This window comes from Protomyctophum bolini (genome assembly GCF_963924005.1).
Source record: "Protomyctophum bolini genome assembly, chromosome: 10".
In the NCBI taxonomy this organism is placed as follows: domain Eukaryota; kingdom Metazoa; phylum Chordata; class Actinopteri; order Myctophiformes; family Myctophidae; genus Protomyctophum; species Protomyctophum bolini.
Window position 1 is genome coordinate 12,560,801 of NC_137871.1, and position 15,061 is coordinate 12,575,861.

At 44.4% G+C, this 15,061-nt stretch overlaps 2 protein-coding genes across 3 annotated transcripts in view; both read left to right on the forward strand.

Annotated features, from left to right (window-relative positions):
• LOC308322780 (serine/threonine-protein phosphatase 2A 55 kDa regulatory subunit B beta isoform) overlaps window positions 1-4,978 on the forward strand; it is an 85,253-nt gene extending 80,275 nt beyond the window's left edge. For both annotated transcript variants that reach the window (XM_080774221.1, XM_080774222.1), the window contains exons 8-10: window positions 1,727-1,818; window positions 2,741-2,864; window positions 4,529-4,978. In XM_080774221.1, coding sequence (XP_080630347.1) covers window positions 1,727-1,818; window positions 2,741-2,864; window positions 4,529-4,684 — 372 coding nt within the window. In that variant the 3' untranslated portion in view covers window positions 4,685-4,978. The remainder of the gene's footprint in view (window positions 1-1,726; window positions 1,819-2,740; window positions 2,865-4,528) is intronic.
• A 4,314-nt stretch (window positions 4,979-9,292) lies between these two features.
• On the forward strand, window positions 9,293-10,690 carry gpr151 (G protein-coupled receptor 151; the record flags this gene model as incomplete). The annotated part of the gene is made up of 1 exon (XM_080773349.1): window positions 9,293-10,690. One exon carries the CDS (start codon window positions 9,293-9,295, stop codon window positions 10,688-10,690), a length of 1,398 nt encoding a protein of 465 aa, XP_080629475.1.
• Window positions 10,691-15,061: the final 4,371 nt, after the last annotated feature.

Below are 15,061 nucleotides of genomic sequence, written 5' to 3' on the forward strand. Positions count from 1 at the left end.
TCATTTTTGGGGGAGGGGTCACCATTGATAAGGTCAACCGCGGCGGTGCTCTGGGGAGTCCCCACTTTCCAATTCCACTCCCGCTTCCACTTTCCACCTGCTGCCTGGCCGTCTTAACGAGCGGGTCAGCGGGGCTGAAGGGATTAACGGAAAGCAGAGCTTAAGGTTCTGCGTGGTGGTCGAAACGCTGCGTGGCCAGGTGACCGACCGTTAATGCCAAAAAACACATTTAAATCCCTCGGTGGGTGCAGAGGCTAGGATTTGGAACGGTTGTTTGCTAGATTGATAGAAGGGATAGATGTCGTAGATATACCTTTATTGATCCCACGAGGGGAATTCAGTCGTCATAAAAAAAAGCACCACAGTTTGCATGATAAGTGGGACACAAGAACAGGAAAGGAAAGGAAAGGTACTATGTTTACCCAGGGTAACTGGACCAAGCTCAAGAACTTGTTTACAGCCAGGCCCTGCTCATAGAACATTTCATGGTAGGGGTTCAATGCCTAGTCCAAGGGCACTTCAGTGGTGGTAATTTTAACGTGCCGGTCCGGGGATACGAACTAGCGACCTTCCGATATCAAGACCGCTCCGCAAACCGTTCGGCCACTGCTGCCCCAAAGCAACAACAAATGTACAACCTTCAAGGTTGTCAGTGTCTACGGCAAGTTCTATGGTCTAAGGTGGAGTCTGAAGTGATGAGTCTTCAGACATATATTTAGTGTTTACAATATGCAAAACCGTGCATCCGTCACTTAAACAACTTCAACCTTCGGGCTTGGCCCCTTAATAATAATAATAATAATTATAATTATTATTATTCTCATTTGGTCTCCACTCCTTGGGGTGTTTTGGTTCTGTATTTGCACATTATGTGAAATTTGTCCTCTGCATTTGACCCTTCCTGCTGGGAGCAGTGAGCAGCCATTGGTTTGAGCGCTCAGGGAGTAGTTAAGGGGTTAAGTGTCTCGCTCGCCACATGTGAGGCTTGGAATCAAACCTGGGACCTTTTGCCTTCCCAGGCGGGCTCTCTAACCATTCAGCTATGGCCGCCCCAATAATAGCAGCTATAATAACAGTCCACAGTCGTATTCCGTTGAGACCCTCGATACACAGCCGGTTGGACCCCGCAGGTCACAGTCCATGGGAGCCTCCCAAACAAGAAAGCACGAAAAACAAAGCCAAGGAAGTTGAGTTGGTGACATTCATTGATGGGACATGAACGCACACAGATGGAGGGAGAGCAGAACAGAGGAGGGAGATGAGACCGAATGAGGACTAAGATTCAATGATACAAACTATGTCATCAGAAATAGAATAAACAAGTAGTAAAAATGTCAACATAGAAGACTTAACATCTCGACTTAACTGCAACTGTAGACATGTATCAATCTTGATCGTGTGTGTGTGTGTGTGTGTGTGTGTGTGTGTGTGTGTGTGTGTGTGTGTGTGTGTGTGTGTGTGTGTGTGTGTGTGTGTGTGTGTGTGTGTGTGTGTGTGTGTGTGTGTGTGTGCGTGCGTGTGCGTGCACCACGTCACACCCCTGTCTCTTTTTTTGTTTTCTTAATAAAGAACGTTGTAGTTTATAATTTGTTGTTTCTGTTTGTCCATATAAGCTACCTAACAAGTGTGCACCATTTGATAGGCATGTAAATAACAAAACATGGACAGCGACAGTGTTTAAATGTATAATGTATTACATACATCTGATGTGTGTTGTGTTTTCCAGGTTCATGACTATCTACGGGGTAAGCTGTGTTCCCTCTATGAGAACGACTGCATCTTCGACAAGTTTGAGTGTGTCTGGAACGGAACAGACAGGTGAGATCTGTTCATCATCCAAAAATGTCTGTACTTCTTTCTGTAAAGCGACTTTGGGTGCCCAGAAAAGCGCTATATAAATCGTATATATTATTATCCATCCATGCCACAATTTAGAACACCATTTTTTTTATGATGGGGTGAATCTAGAGTTGCAATACCCTCCATTGACAGCCCATTGATCCAAATCAAATTTCCGATCTGCTTGTATTAAACGACGTTAAACTCACCAACATTGCAGCTGTAGGGCAAGCTTGAATTATCCTCTTTCAATCTGCAAAGCTTTTTTTTTTCATAAAGATCCACCGTAGACAATAGTCATGTTATGAGCTACTTTCTGTCAAGAAATTATGTGCAGGTGATAAGTGTTGGAGTTTGGAAGCCCTCATCGAAGTCCGTGAACGGCTCTGCTTACCACCTGTTTCGAATTTGCACATAATGAACGAGAAAGCAGCACGACCCGTTAATAAAAACAAGTGCTTCCAAACTCCAACATTTAAGAAAAATATATCACGGAATTTCTTAGTAGAAAGCAGCTCATAACATGTCTGCGGTGGATTTTTGTGAAACAAACACTTTGCAGATTGAAAGAGAATAAATTAAGCTTGCTCTACAGCTGCAATGTTGGTGAGTTTAACGTTGTTTAATACAAGCAGATCGGAAATTCGATTTGGATCAATGGGCTGTCAATGGAGGGTATTGCAACTCTAGATTCACCCCATCATTAAAAAGATATCTAGTGTTGCACATTATGGCTACATTTATCCAGCCATCCAGCCATCTATTCATCAACTACATCCATCCATCCATTAATTTTCCATACAAACCAAACGTATTCATCCACCACTTTCTACCACCTAAATAATGATAAACAAGTGTTATTTCTCTCTCTCTCTCTCTCTCTCTCTCTCTCTCTCTCCAGTGTGATAATGACCGGCTCTTATAACAACTTCTTCCGGATGTTTGATCGGAACACCAAACGCGACGTCACACTGGAAGCGTCCAGGGAGAACAGCAAACCCAGAGCCATCCTCAAACCACGCAAGGTACCATAGACTGTCACCTTCCTTTGAATAGCCACAGTCTGTATCAAGACTGTCACCTTCCTTTGAATAGCCACAGTCTGTATCAAGACTGTCACCTTCCTTTGAATAGCCACAGTCTGTATCAAGACTGTCACCTTCCTTTGAATAGCCACAGTCTCTATCAAGACTGTCACCTTCCTTTGAATAACCACAGTCTGTATCAAGACTGTCACCTTCCTTTGAATAACCACAGTCTGTGTCAACTCAGTATGCTAGAACTGTAATGCCATGGTATATAAAAGCAATAAGCCCCAAGAGGTCATGGTTTACAGTGAAATACAACTGCTAAGAGGCTTAAACCCTCTTAGGAGTTCTAAAATCAGTAAACCACGGCCTTTCGTGGCTTATTGCTTCAATAAAATGGTTACCAACTATGGCAACATGAACGTCATGACATATTTGACTGAGTGGCTGCCATCATGCAGCCCCCAGATTTTCACCAGAGGAGAAAAACGCAATTTATTTATTTTTTATGCAAAATGCGTTAATAGCACAGGCGGACACTTCACATACTAGACTCTAGTAACTAGAGCATGTCTGGAATAAATGTCAGAGCTGATGTAAATATGAAATAAATGCTTAAACATGTCGCTAGGTGTAATGTTCACAGATGTGAACCTTTCAAGCCTGTTTTCTCAACTCACTGTTTTCTGCAAGACATTACTCTATAAGCCACATCTCCAAAACTGGTGTTTCAAACTGAACAACCTATGATTACCAGCTATGATTACCAGCTTTCATACGACGTGAAAAAACGAAAATTCTAAACAATCCAATGGCAGTCCCTCAGTCAAATTTTGCCACATATGCCTGACAATAACAATTTGCTACAGTAATCATTTCTACAAGGAAGTAGTCCTTGCGACTGCATGCACAAACAAGGAACTTGTTATGCAAATGCATGAAAGCATGAATGCATAAATGGTCCAGAACCGTGAATATTACAAACAGAAACACGCTCTTGTAAATGTGAAGCAAATCAATGTTGAGCAACCTCGTGACCTATTTCTCACCTCAAATGTTATCGCAAAACAATTTGTTCGGGGCAGAGTGTGTTTTTACAGAGCCTTTTACAATAGCTTTGAACACGGTTCAGCCAATCATAATCAATGACTGGAACTATGCTAAGGGTGTGTCAACAACATCATTTCAACTTGCGATATCTTAAACGATGGAGTGTGGGTCAACAGGCTTCTCCAAACTGTCTGGAAGGATTGGAGAATCTGGACCTTATAGTTAAATGCAAATAAATAATAGGAGAACATTTGCACAACGCATCATGTTGCGACACGTTGTAGCCTAAGCTTGTAAATAGGCCATTTTCCACCAAGAGATTTGGCGTCGAGGGAGAAAATGAGTGAGCCAAGGATAGACCTCTGGGGCCGGCGGATATATATCGGTCAACGGAGTCTGTACTGTAGGCTTTAAGAGGTGAGACTGCAACAAGCCATGTTTTACAGACATGTAGGCCTCTGTGCATTTGAAAAGTCATATTAATAAAATAAAATAGGAATGCATCGAAATGGAAATACAAACCTCAGGGGGAAATCCTGTTGTTTGCACTGATGATTGAGCTGATGATGTGAGCAGCACGCATTGTGAGCTCTGTCGGTTTGTCCTCGCAGGTTTGCGTGGGCGGGAAGCGCCGCAAGGATGAGATCAGCGTAGACAGCCTGGACTTCAGCAAAAAGATCCTGCACACCACCTGGCACCCCCAGGAGAACATCATTGCCGTGGCAGCCACCAACAACCTCTACATCTTCCAGGACAAGGTCAACTAGAGGGGCGCACACTATGCCCCTTGCTGACCGCTGACCCCCCGCGCTGGAGGGAGGGGGGGCCACAGGGAGAGGTGACGGAGGAAGGAGAGACCGAGAGTGTGTTGGAGAGAAATGAACTCCCTCTTAAATACATCCTCCTCTCCTCTCCTCGTGTGTCTATAGTTGCAGTTGGTCTCAAGTTACACTTCTCTGCTCAAGGATATGCAGAGGTTTCCAGGGGGTGGGGGGGGGAGAAGAAAAAAGGCGTATCCGGTGCCTTGAATGGGGATTTCATGGTTTCAGACACTGGGACAGCGCGAATGCTGGGAAAGCACGAAATGGCAGGGACACAAAGCTGGACACGGCTTGAAGAACAAACAGGTACCCCTAAAAGAACAGAAAGGAAACAATGGACAACCACCGCACAAGCTGCTCCTTTTCCTCCGTTTGACTTGTGATTTTAAGTTATCTAGCTGCGTGGACACACAGGAGGAGGAACGCTGGTGTAGTCATGCAACAAATTGGATTGCTGGATGAATAATGTCTCGTAGCAGTCGTCCGCAAACTCATCTCCATGAAAATATAACCATGGATTTGGATTGGAGAGCAGTGAACATAGAGCACACAGACAAGACAGTCACGCCAACACGATGGTGGCTTCTTGTCACATAGCAACAGTGCCCTCTGTTTTTAAATCTGCACATGCCAACCCGCATGCATGTGACCAACCCCCCCAGGAGAAGCTGTTGGACAAAACTGTGTCTGCAGAGCCCCCTGGTGGACAGACTGTTATACTCTGATTCCAGACTTTTCTTGGTAGCACTGTAAGTGAGAGAGATTTCTAAGTCCTGATATACTTTGGTTGCATTACAGTGTCATGCGACAACAAAATAGCAGGTCTAATCGAAGTGCTATTTTTGGTGCCTGACACTGGCACGCAACTAAATATAAATCAAGGATTGTTGTTTCCGCCTGTGAGACGACGACCAACACGGTTTAAGTTCATGTTGTTTTGTGTCTCGCGCGACGAGAGCACTGTAGTCAATGTGAATGCGGCCCCTCCCAGGCCGGACGGTCAACCGTTTTGATTTAATGCTGTTATTATTTTATTCTTCTCTTGGTCATTAATGATTCTGTTTTCGAAGATGTGGTGCCTTCTTTTGGTATGTGGGGGTTTGATGTAAAGGGTGGGACAGGGTGGGGGAGGGGGTGGGATTCGTTGTGGGTGGGTGGGCAGAGGGACTGAGTACAAAGCAGGAGTGTGAATGTTTATAAATTAAATTGTAACTTAGGAATCCCCCCCCCCCCCTCTCTCTACACAAAATTAAACTTAAAAAAATGTATACGAAAATTCTACTCTGGTTCCACTTGGCTTATGAGTCCAAGGTTGAACCCAAATCTGAATCTTTCCCTTTTTTCCTCTTCCCGTCTCCGTCTGTGTATGGTCAAACTCCGGCGTTGTTCCGTTGTCGTCTAGCTTATTGTCAAACATACAGTTTCATACCTTGTAGAACGTGAGCAAAGGCCTTTTGCGAACCCGCAGCTGATTCTGCATACATGGCATGCAACAGAAAGCCTTTATTTCAGTAGAATTTCACAACAAGTTTGTCACCGGTTCGCTTGTCCATCCTTTGTTTTATTCAACACAAAATATGAGCAAATGTAATCGTAATGTGTGAATCGCCGTATGAAAAACTAGAAAGGAATGTGTTTTAAAGTAAGCGTAAGTCGTCTGCTGAATGCTGTGTGCTGAATTTGGTCCCCCACATCACCCCGGTTGCTCAGAAAAGGCCCACGTATTCTGTATGCGACTGCACTGTATGTACTGTATGTTTTCCAGTAAACCAGCTTTCAGATGCATGATGATCCCAAACAGACAGAGTGAGAATGTATTGTGATAAAGAAGACGCTAATCTAATTTAGTCCTGATGTATACAGTCTGCCGAGTGACTCCTCCCTTCTCAAACTGCACTCCATCTAATAGAACCAATTCGAAGGTGGAAAAAAAGAACGGTATTTGAATAGCTTAGCAGAATATCATTGGTACCACTTGGTCCAAATCCCTTTGAACGTTGGCGTTCATTTGGGTAGTCCTTCGCAAAATGACCTGTAGAAGATGAAGCCCCGTTAGAAAATCAAATCTTTTGTATCGCATAATCTTGGACGTCGACTCCAAACATTGCGTTCGTTAGTGTAGCTCTTGACGTCGTTGTTTGCATGTGTGGCGTTTTGGTTAATGATGAAGTTGACAGCCTGCGTATATAGTCATTGAGCATCTCTACAGATCATCACGAGGAACTATGCAATTGAAAGCTCTGCGCTCCCGTCGAACCTACAAGTAGCCTGTTCTCAGTGGACTTGATTTCAGGCTACTGTGGTACCGATCCATGTTTAACTGAAGAAAGTAGGGAGTTGAGTTTTAAGCACTCATCTCTGACCAGTGTGGTGAACCCCCTACATATTGCTTTGTAACTGCGGAGTACCCATAAAATGAATTCAAAATGTGGCCGAAAGGCGTGTAGCCCCCTAGGACAAAGTATAACATTGTTTTTAAGTCCATTCCATTGTACACCGAAAATAGCTGTTCCACGAGCTCACTGAACTTGTAGATCGGCTATTTTGGATGAGCGACATCACTGTACGAAGGTTTATGAATCGGGCATATGTGAGACAGGGAAGGGCTTGTCTGAGATCAGTGCTGAGAGGCAACAACTCCCATAATAGGTGGACATGATAGGGAAGGGCTTGTCTGAGATCAGTGCCAAGAGGCAACAACTCCCATACTAGGTGGACATGATAGGGGACAAGGGACTGGGTGGATGCTGTGAAATCAGGGAATTAGTGACTGTGATTCCTTTGAACAGTAATGTCTTCTAAACCAACTCCTTTGTGAAACTTCGAATTGAAAATTAAAAAAAAATTAAATAAAAAATTAAACTTTTATAGCTCAGAATGTATTGAAATGCAATTAATTAATTACCATGCAGTCTTTATGCTTACTGGATTTTTCTTTGAATAATAAAAAAAGAATAAACATGTGCAAGTTCACCTCCTGCTATAGTGGATTTATTCTGTTGCATCTCCAACTGAGGTGAAAAATGTATGCTTTGTAAGTTTGTATTCATTTCATTGAGACTTATGTGCTTTCTGGTAGTACAAGGGCGCCCTCATGTGGATGAAAAGTGAATTGGACAAGACGGAATAATACCATATCAGTCTGTTGATCCTGTGTGTGTTGATTCACTCTCCATGTTCACTATTCTACAAGTCAAACTAAGAAAATGCAGAATGGAACTATCCGGAGACTAACTGAGTAACTGATTGACTACTTCATTTTATTTGTTTATTTATTTTTGAGTGGCGCTAACCACTCCTACTCCTACCACTCCTAGCAATGTGTGTCTGTCTCTGTGTCTGTATGTATGTCTGAGCACGGAAGTACCTTTTGTTCACCACCAAGTGTCACTGTTGCACAGCCTAACACACACACACACACACACACCTACAGTACAAATATTCTCAGATCTACAAGCTCACAATGTGTTGCCGGGCAAGTACAGTACTACGAAGAACAGTACAGTACTACGAAGTACAGTACAGCACTAGAAAGTACAGTACTACGAAGAACAGTACAGTACTACGAAGAACAGTACAGTACTATGAAGAACAGTACAGTACTACGAAGTACAGTACAGCACTAGAAAGTACAGTACAGTACTACGAAGAACAGTACAGTACTACGAAGTACAGTACAGTACTGTACTGTACTGTACTTCGTAGTACTGTACTGTTCTTCGTAGTACTGTACTGTTCTTCGTAGTACTGTACTGAGTACAGTACTACGAAGAACAGTACAGTACTACGAAGTTGATGTACTACGAAGTTGATGTATGTTTGGTGGATTCTACATTATTTGCTTGCTTTATATGCACATCCCTTGGCATTTCATAGTAAAAGGTAGCTCCACTTCCTTGAATCCTTACAACCCCAAACGTCTGGGAATAAATGAACACGCCATCCTCCCTTTACAGAACATAGAGCCATGTCTTGTTGTTAAAATACATTATTCCAGATTGTGACTGTCACACTGGCTTAGCGCAAAATGATGCCTTTAATAATGTTAATAATAATAATAGACATGATTAAACATATATGTCAAGTGCTTACTGAGAAACTGAAAATCCAATGTAATAGCATGTCACGCTGGGCAAAGTGGGCATGTAATTGCATTTTTCTTTTTCCTTTTTTTCAAATGGTCCCAGTGTGACTGTAGAATAGATGATGTGTTAGCCGTCGGCTGGGAATAGCTGCTGTCACTCAAACAGTGTCTTTATAACAGCGTGCGCACAGACGAGCCCGGAGACAGACAGGCGCCAGCGCTGCTGCGATCGCTGATCATCCATCCATTTGTTCGCTGATGTGATTATTTCCACCAGTAATAGAGTTCCTGAGGTTACATTTTCTACTGGCGTAATTGATTTTTAAATACCCTAAATCTTCTGGTGCATGGGACCCTTATACAGTACTTTTCTGGCACTATATTTTTCATGTTAACACACGTTCCTGGCTATACGCTTCCTGCCTCAGTCTCTTATATAGTCCTCCATGTCCTCCATGTCTTGGGCTGAGATGGACAAGCTCTCCAGCGGGACCAACATGACCGTGGTGAGCAACAGCTCCGTCGACAGGTGGCCCTCTAACGAGCGAGGCTCCGGCGACCACCTGGACCCCGCCGTGGAGCTGAAGATACTCGTGCCGGCCGTGCTGGGGGTCATCTGTGTCCTGGGCCTGGCGTGCAACCTCACCGCCATGGGCATCCTGGTCTACTGCGCTCACCGGGGCACCGTCTCCCTCATCAACGCGCTCATCTTCAACCTGATGTTCGCCGACGGCCTGGTGCTGGCGTTCGCCGCGCCGTTCCGCGCCGCCGCCTACTCCGAGGCCAGCTGGCGGCTGGGCTGGGCCGTGTGCAAGACGGCCGACTGGTTCCTCCAGTCCTGCATGGCGGCCAAGAGCTTCACCGTGGCCGCCATGGCCAAGGCCTGCTACCGCTACGTCTCCAACCCGGGCCAGCAGCTCGGCGGCGGCATGGGCTCCGTCCTGGCGGTGCTGGCGTCCGTCTGGGCGGCCGCCTGCTCCGTCACCGCGCCGCACTGGCTGTTCGCCGCGCTGCGGCCGGACGAGCGGCGGGGCCTCCTGGTGTGCGTGATGGCCGTGCCGCCCCGGGCCGGCGACTTCATGTCGGCGTACGCGAAGGCGTACCCGCTCGCCGTGTACTGCGTGCCGCTGAGCGTCGCCCTGCTGTACTTCTGGAAGGCGTACGCCCGCGCATGCCAGCAGCGCTCCGGCAAGACCGCCAACCTCCGCGCGCAGATCCGCTCCCGCAGGCTCACCCTGATGCTCTTCGGCCTCACCGTCGCCATGGCGATCCTCTGGCTGCCGCAGTGGGTGGTGTGGGTGTGGGAGAGGCATCTGGCGGAGAGAGAGAGCGAGGGCGGAGGAGGCGCTCATCATCATCCCCACCTCCACCCGCCTCCGCTCCTCCTCTCCCTCTCCTCCCAGCTGCTCGCCTTCTCCCTGTCGCTGGCGAACCCCATCATCGTCCTCTCCCTCTCCGAGGAGTTCCGAGAGGGCTTCCGCGGGCTGTTCCGGCGGCTCACGTTCCGCAAGCAGCATCCGCCGAGGCCCGGGCCCCACACCCCCACCTGTCAGCGCGCGCCTCGCCCCAGGCCAGAGTCCTTCTCGCACCCGCCCAAGAAGAAGGGGGACCGGCCCGTGGCGCCCCTCTGTTCGAGCTCCGCCGGGCACGGCGCCTCCAGGCGGGAGGCGGCGCCCCCGAAGGAGGAGGAGGAGCCTGCAGCGGCGGCGCGAGGAGGGGGCGAGGAGGACGCGGACAGGGAGAGTCTCCAAGACGGGATCGCCTTACCCGACGTGGAGCAGTTCTGGCACGAGCGGGAGAGCGGCTCGCTGGCGGACGAGAACGACCCCGTGCCCTGGGAGCACCAGGACAAACGGGGGACGAAGTGACGGAGGGGTGGAACCGTTCGGTTGCAAAGCGCAGCGTTTGTTCTAGTGCTCATCTTACTGGACAGCTGAGTCTTCAACCTTAGAATGATGTTACAGTACATGAGCAGCATTCTGTAAACTGTGTTTATGATGTCTTTCAGAGGTAAGATGTGCTGAATATAGTAGCTTAGATGTGTTTTTTTAAATATGGTAATGTGTATGCTGGATTTAATTGTTTCATGCAGAAAATGAGTAATACTGTATGCCTTTTTGTGGGACACAGTAAAATGTCTGTTATTGGACGTGTAAATTACACTCCGGATTTGATTAAAGCTGTACTATATATGTAACTTTCGTCTTCTAGCCCGGATTTGAACATTTTGCTGACATTTTGTAGGAGCTAATAGAGCTTGCCCGCTTGCGCAGAGGATAAATTGAATCTTGTTTCAGATCCTGTGTCTCGCTGAGACATGATCTTTGACACGGTCTAAATGTCTCAATGGAAGAGCAGGGAGACAAAATACAACCACCCCAATTGTATATAAGTTATATTGTATTAACGTACTCACAAACTATACAAACAAAGAAAGTTACACAATGCCGCATTAACACCAAATTAAATTATTCAAGAAATTAATTCAATCTACACTATATGGATGGATTTTACTGTGCAGCTTAGCTTTGATAGCTGTAAATAAAAATGATATCAGCAAAGGTTCATGATATGATATAATGTAAATAAATGAAAAGACATTCTCAATATGCCATGGTGTGGGTGATCACTGAAACATCAACACTGGGGCATTTGTATTCCTTGGTAAACTGCCCATGATGTACCTAGAAGCTTAAGTTTTTATTCTTGCAAGGTGGTCACAAATATATGATCTTAGTTAGAGGTGCTTTGTACTCAGAAGGGCATTATATGGTACATTCTGTTCCAAATGAAGCAAGATTAGCTTATTCCAGTGCTCAATTTGTAAGAAAAATAAAAGAAAACCGAGGGGGAGATCATTTCGACTATAAAAAGATTTTTAAAGAAATGTTGGATTCCCCACCCCCACCATCTCGTTGTGCAACTCCAACCCTTGCTTATTATTCTGTCAAGGTCATCATGGCATTGTTAGCAGGCAAAACCCAAACTTGTGTGTACCTATACCCTCACCATATAAGCCTAAATTGTAATCTATAATACTGTCTTGCTGTGTTTCTTTTATTTATATTTCACTACTCGGAATGAACACATCATTGAGAAAGTTTAAGAGATTTATTATTGAACACTAAATGAATGAATGGAATTATGGGGCTTACCTGGCTTAGGTTCGGGGGGGGGGGGGGGGGGGGGCATCTGTGTTTGGTCTCTCCTGCAGGAAAGCAAGGTTCCAATCCTGCTTTAAAAATGGTAGATTGAAGCTTATAAGATGAAGGTTTAAATGACTTTGCCAGCGTCCGTCCAGCATTTCCCACCAAGTTACAGAAATGTATTTTGAAATGTGATTTAGAGGTGAAAACTTAGTATGAGGTATAAAGTACTGCTTCGTCTCAACCATTACTCAATGGCTCTGGTCTCAGCCACCGCAGTGTATTTTTTGACATTCCGTTTTTCTCCAAAGTTGAACGTTGCCACTACTATTGGAGCAGCCATAAACTACACAGGTCCATCCCGATGTTCTGGGCATCTTTGTAAAGTTAGTGGTATTAAAAAGCAGGTAAAAGAGTAACGTTTGAGCAGACTAACATCAGTCACTCTACCGTTCAATGTAGTAGAACACCTGCCTGTTTACACCGCAGATATGTCGTCTCCGCCTATAATACGTTTGCTGCATGCGACCATGAGACCCGTTTCTGAATTTGAGAGTTTATGCGTGACATCATCATCATCATACCCGGACTTTATGCCCATACATAGACGTATAAACGTAGACGCCCTTTCCGGCTCTGGAGCATTATGTGCTCAAGGGAGGGCAAAACTTTCCCAAGATTCCTTGCGAAGCCCCGCGGAAGCATGAGCGTGCGTCACAGAGCGCATGTTCGGGTCTGTAAGTCCCGGAAAAGATGCGCTGTGATTGGCCAGTAATTACTTGAGTGGCAGTGTGACGTAACATGCCTTCCACACTTCCGGCGTACAACACACATGGCTCCAACGAACTGCAGCGGCCAATGAGGCATCTATTTTTTTAATATCTATGGGAACGCCTACTGAGTGGCAAAAACTATTTGTATGTCTCTAAATGTTTTGATGAATTGAACAAGGTGGACCCTCTTGTAAACAAGTGTAATGCTTAATTGGGTCGTCCACTCACAGTTTTTGTATTGAGTTTGTGCTTGAAATGTACTGTAATTCTGCAAACTGTTAATAAATATTTCCATCAATCAATATACATCCAAACAGAAAAGTCCTATCTGATTGCATTAAACTACGTTAAACTCACTTTGTCACTCAATTTTCCACTCACTTTATGCATGTGCATAGAGGGTATCTCTATTGGTATTGGGAGTACTTTCTCAGAGTACCTAAAAACTGATGAAATTGATCGCCAAACCAAAATAAATATAATTGCTCATTTTATATTCAATACAAATATATTATCCATTCATGATTTTTCCTGACTGAACTGCTATGCTAGTCTTGCTACTTTTGTGCAACACTGTCACAAGTATACTCAGGTATGAAGGAAGCATGAGTTCAAGTCCGTTGCTCTCCCCTTGTCTCCCATATATGGGGACTAGGTTGGCGGAGGGTGTGTAGAGCCCAGGATCACATTCGATAATTGACACAGGGGTGAAAAATGAGTTACAAAATCATGGGATAAAAAATATTTTAAGAAAAATGTCAAGTTATAATATTATTTTATTATTTTAACTCTCCTGTAGCCCGGGGTAACGAGGTACAGATCCAATCATTGTCCAACCAATGACTGGATTCTAGCAGATATAGCTGATCGGAGGTCATTCTATGTTTTTTAGGGCAGTGGTTCTCAAAGTGGAAATCCCTTCAGGGATTCCCAGGAGTCCTTGAAGGGGTTCCAGGGGGTCCCCAGCTAAATTATTGATAGTTGGGAATGAAATGGACTCGTACAGGTCCATAACTCTGAATGTATCCCGTAAAGTCTACGGGATACATTCAGAGTTATGTCCGTGGCCTATAAAATACCAAAACGGGGGGTCCTTAATTCAAATTAGAACCATTGGTTTAGAAATGTTTGATCCCGTCGACATTCATTTGGTTAATTAAATACATTTCCACTAGGCCACTCATTAGAATGAATGCCCTGGACACTAATTATAGGTAAAGGCTTCCCTTCAAAGACCCAGGGCATCATTAAAGTGTGCCTCTATGGGGGTCTCATAAGGGATTCTCTCATTAATGATTTGAAAAGGATAGGTCAGAAACTCCTTATGGGTCCTTGAGGGGGTTCCAGGGGCCCCCCCAACCAAGTATATAGTATAGTTTTAATTTCACCATCATGCAATTCATTTCAAATTCTTATAACGCAAAGCTTTATGAGTGACTATTTTAAGATTATTATTAACGTGTTTCCAAAATAGAGATTATGACTACAATGCGTCGCAATGCAACGCATTGTGAGCTTGTGGATCAGCTATTTTCATTTTTTCAACTGGCCAAAAATGTAGGTCTATAGCTATACTATATGTTTTGTAATGTTTGCAATCTACAATGTAACTACTGTAAAACGTTTTCAAATAATTGTAGTGGATCGAGTAAAAGTACAATATTTGACTCTGAAGTAAAGGTATTGGAAATACTCAAGTTTTTTACTCTGAAGTAAAGGTATTGTAAATACTCAAGTAAACTACAAATACCTAAAAATTGTATTTAAGTACAGTAGCCTACTTGAGTATATGTACTAGTTACTTTCCACCACTGATGATGATGAAACCTAAATGAAACACACCCGCAATTAACGTGATTCCTTTCAGCTGTGTTCACTAGTCAAAAAGGCTAGCTTTGCACAAGTTTGGCACGTGTCAACAGCCACCCTGCGTGAACCCACACATAGTGATTTCTTTATTTTATTTTGAAACTTAATTGCACCACAGTCGAGGTAAGAAGAAAATGTATTAATTCAATCAAATGTCAGATTCTTGTTAAAATATCAATACTGCAATGTAGAAATATTTCAAGAACAAACTGGTTAAAAATGTACTTGAGTAAAACTACATTATAGTAGGCCTATTGGTATCAAAATACACATACTTATGCAGAAACCCCCATTTCACAAGTTTTCAAATGTATAACTTTTGAAAATGGCAAATCTACAAGCTCACAGTGAGCTATCTGCCATTTTCAAATGGCCAAAATGTATAGGGCGAAGTGGCTATATCAGAGAAAAAGGGGGGATCCTGGCACTCTGGAGTTTAAAAAAGGGAAAA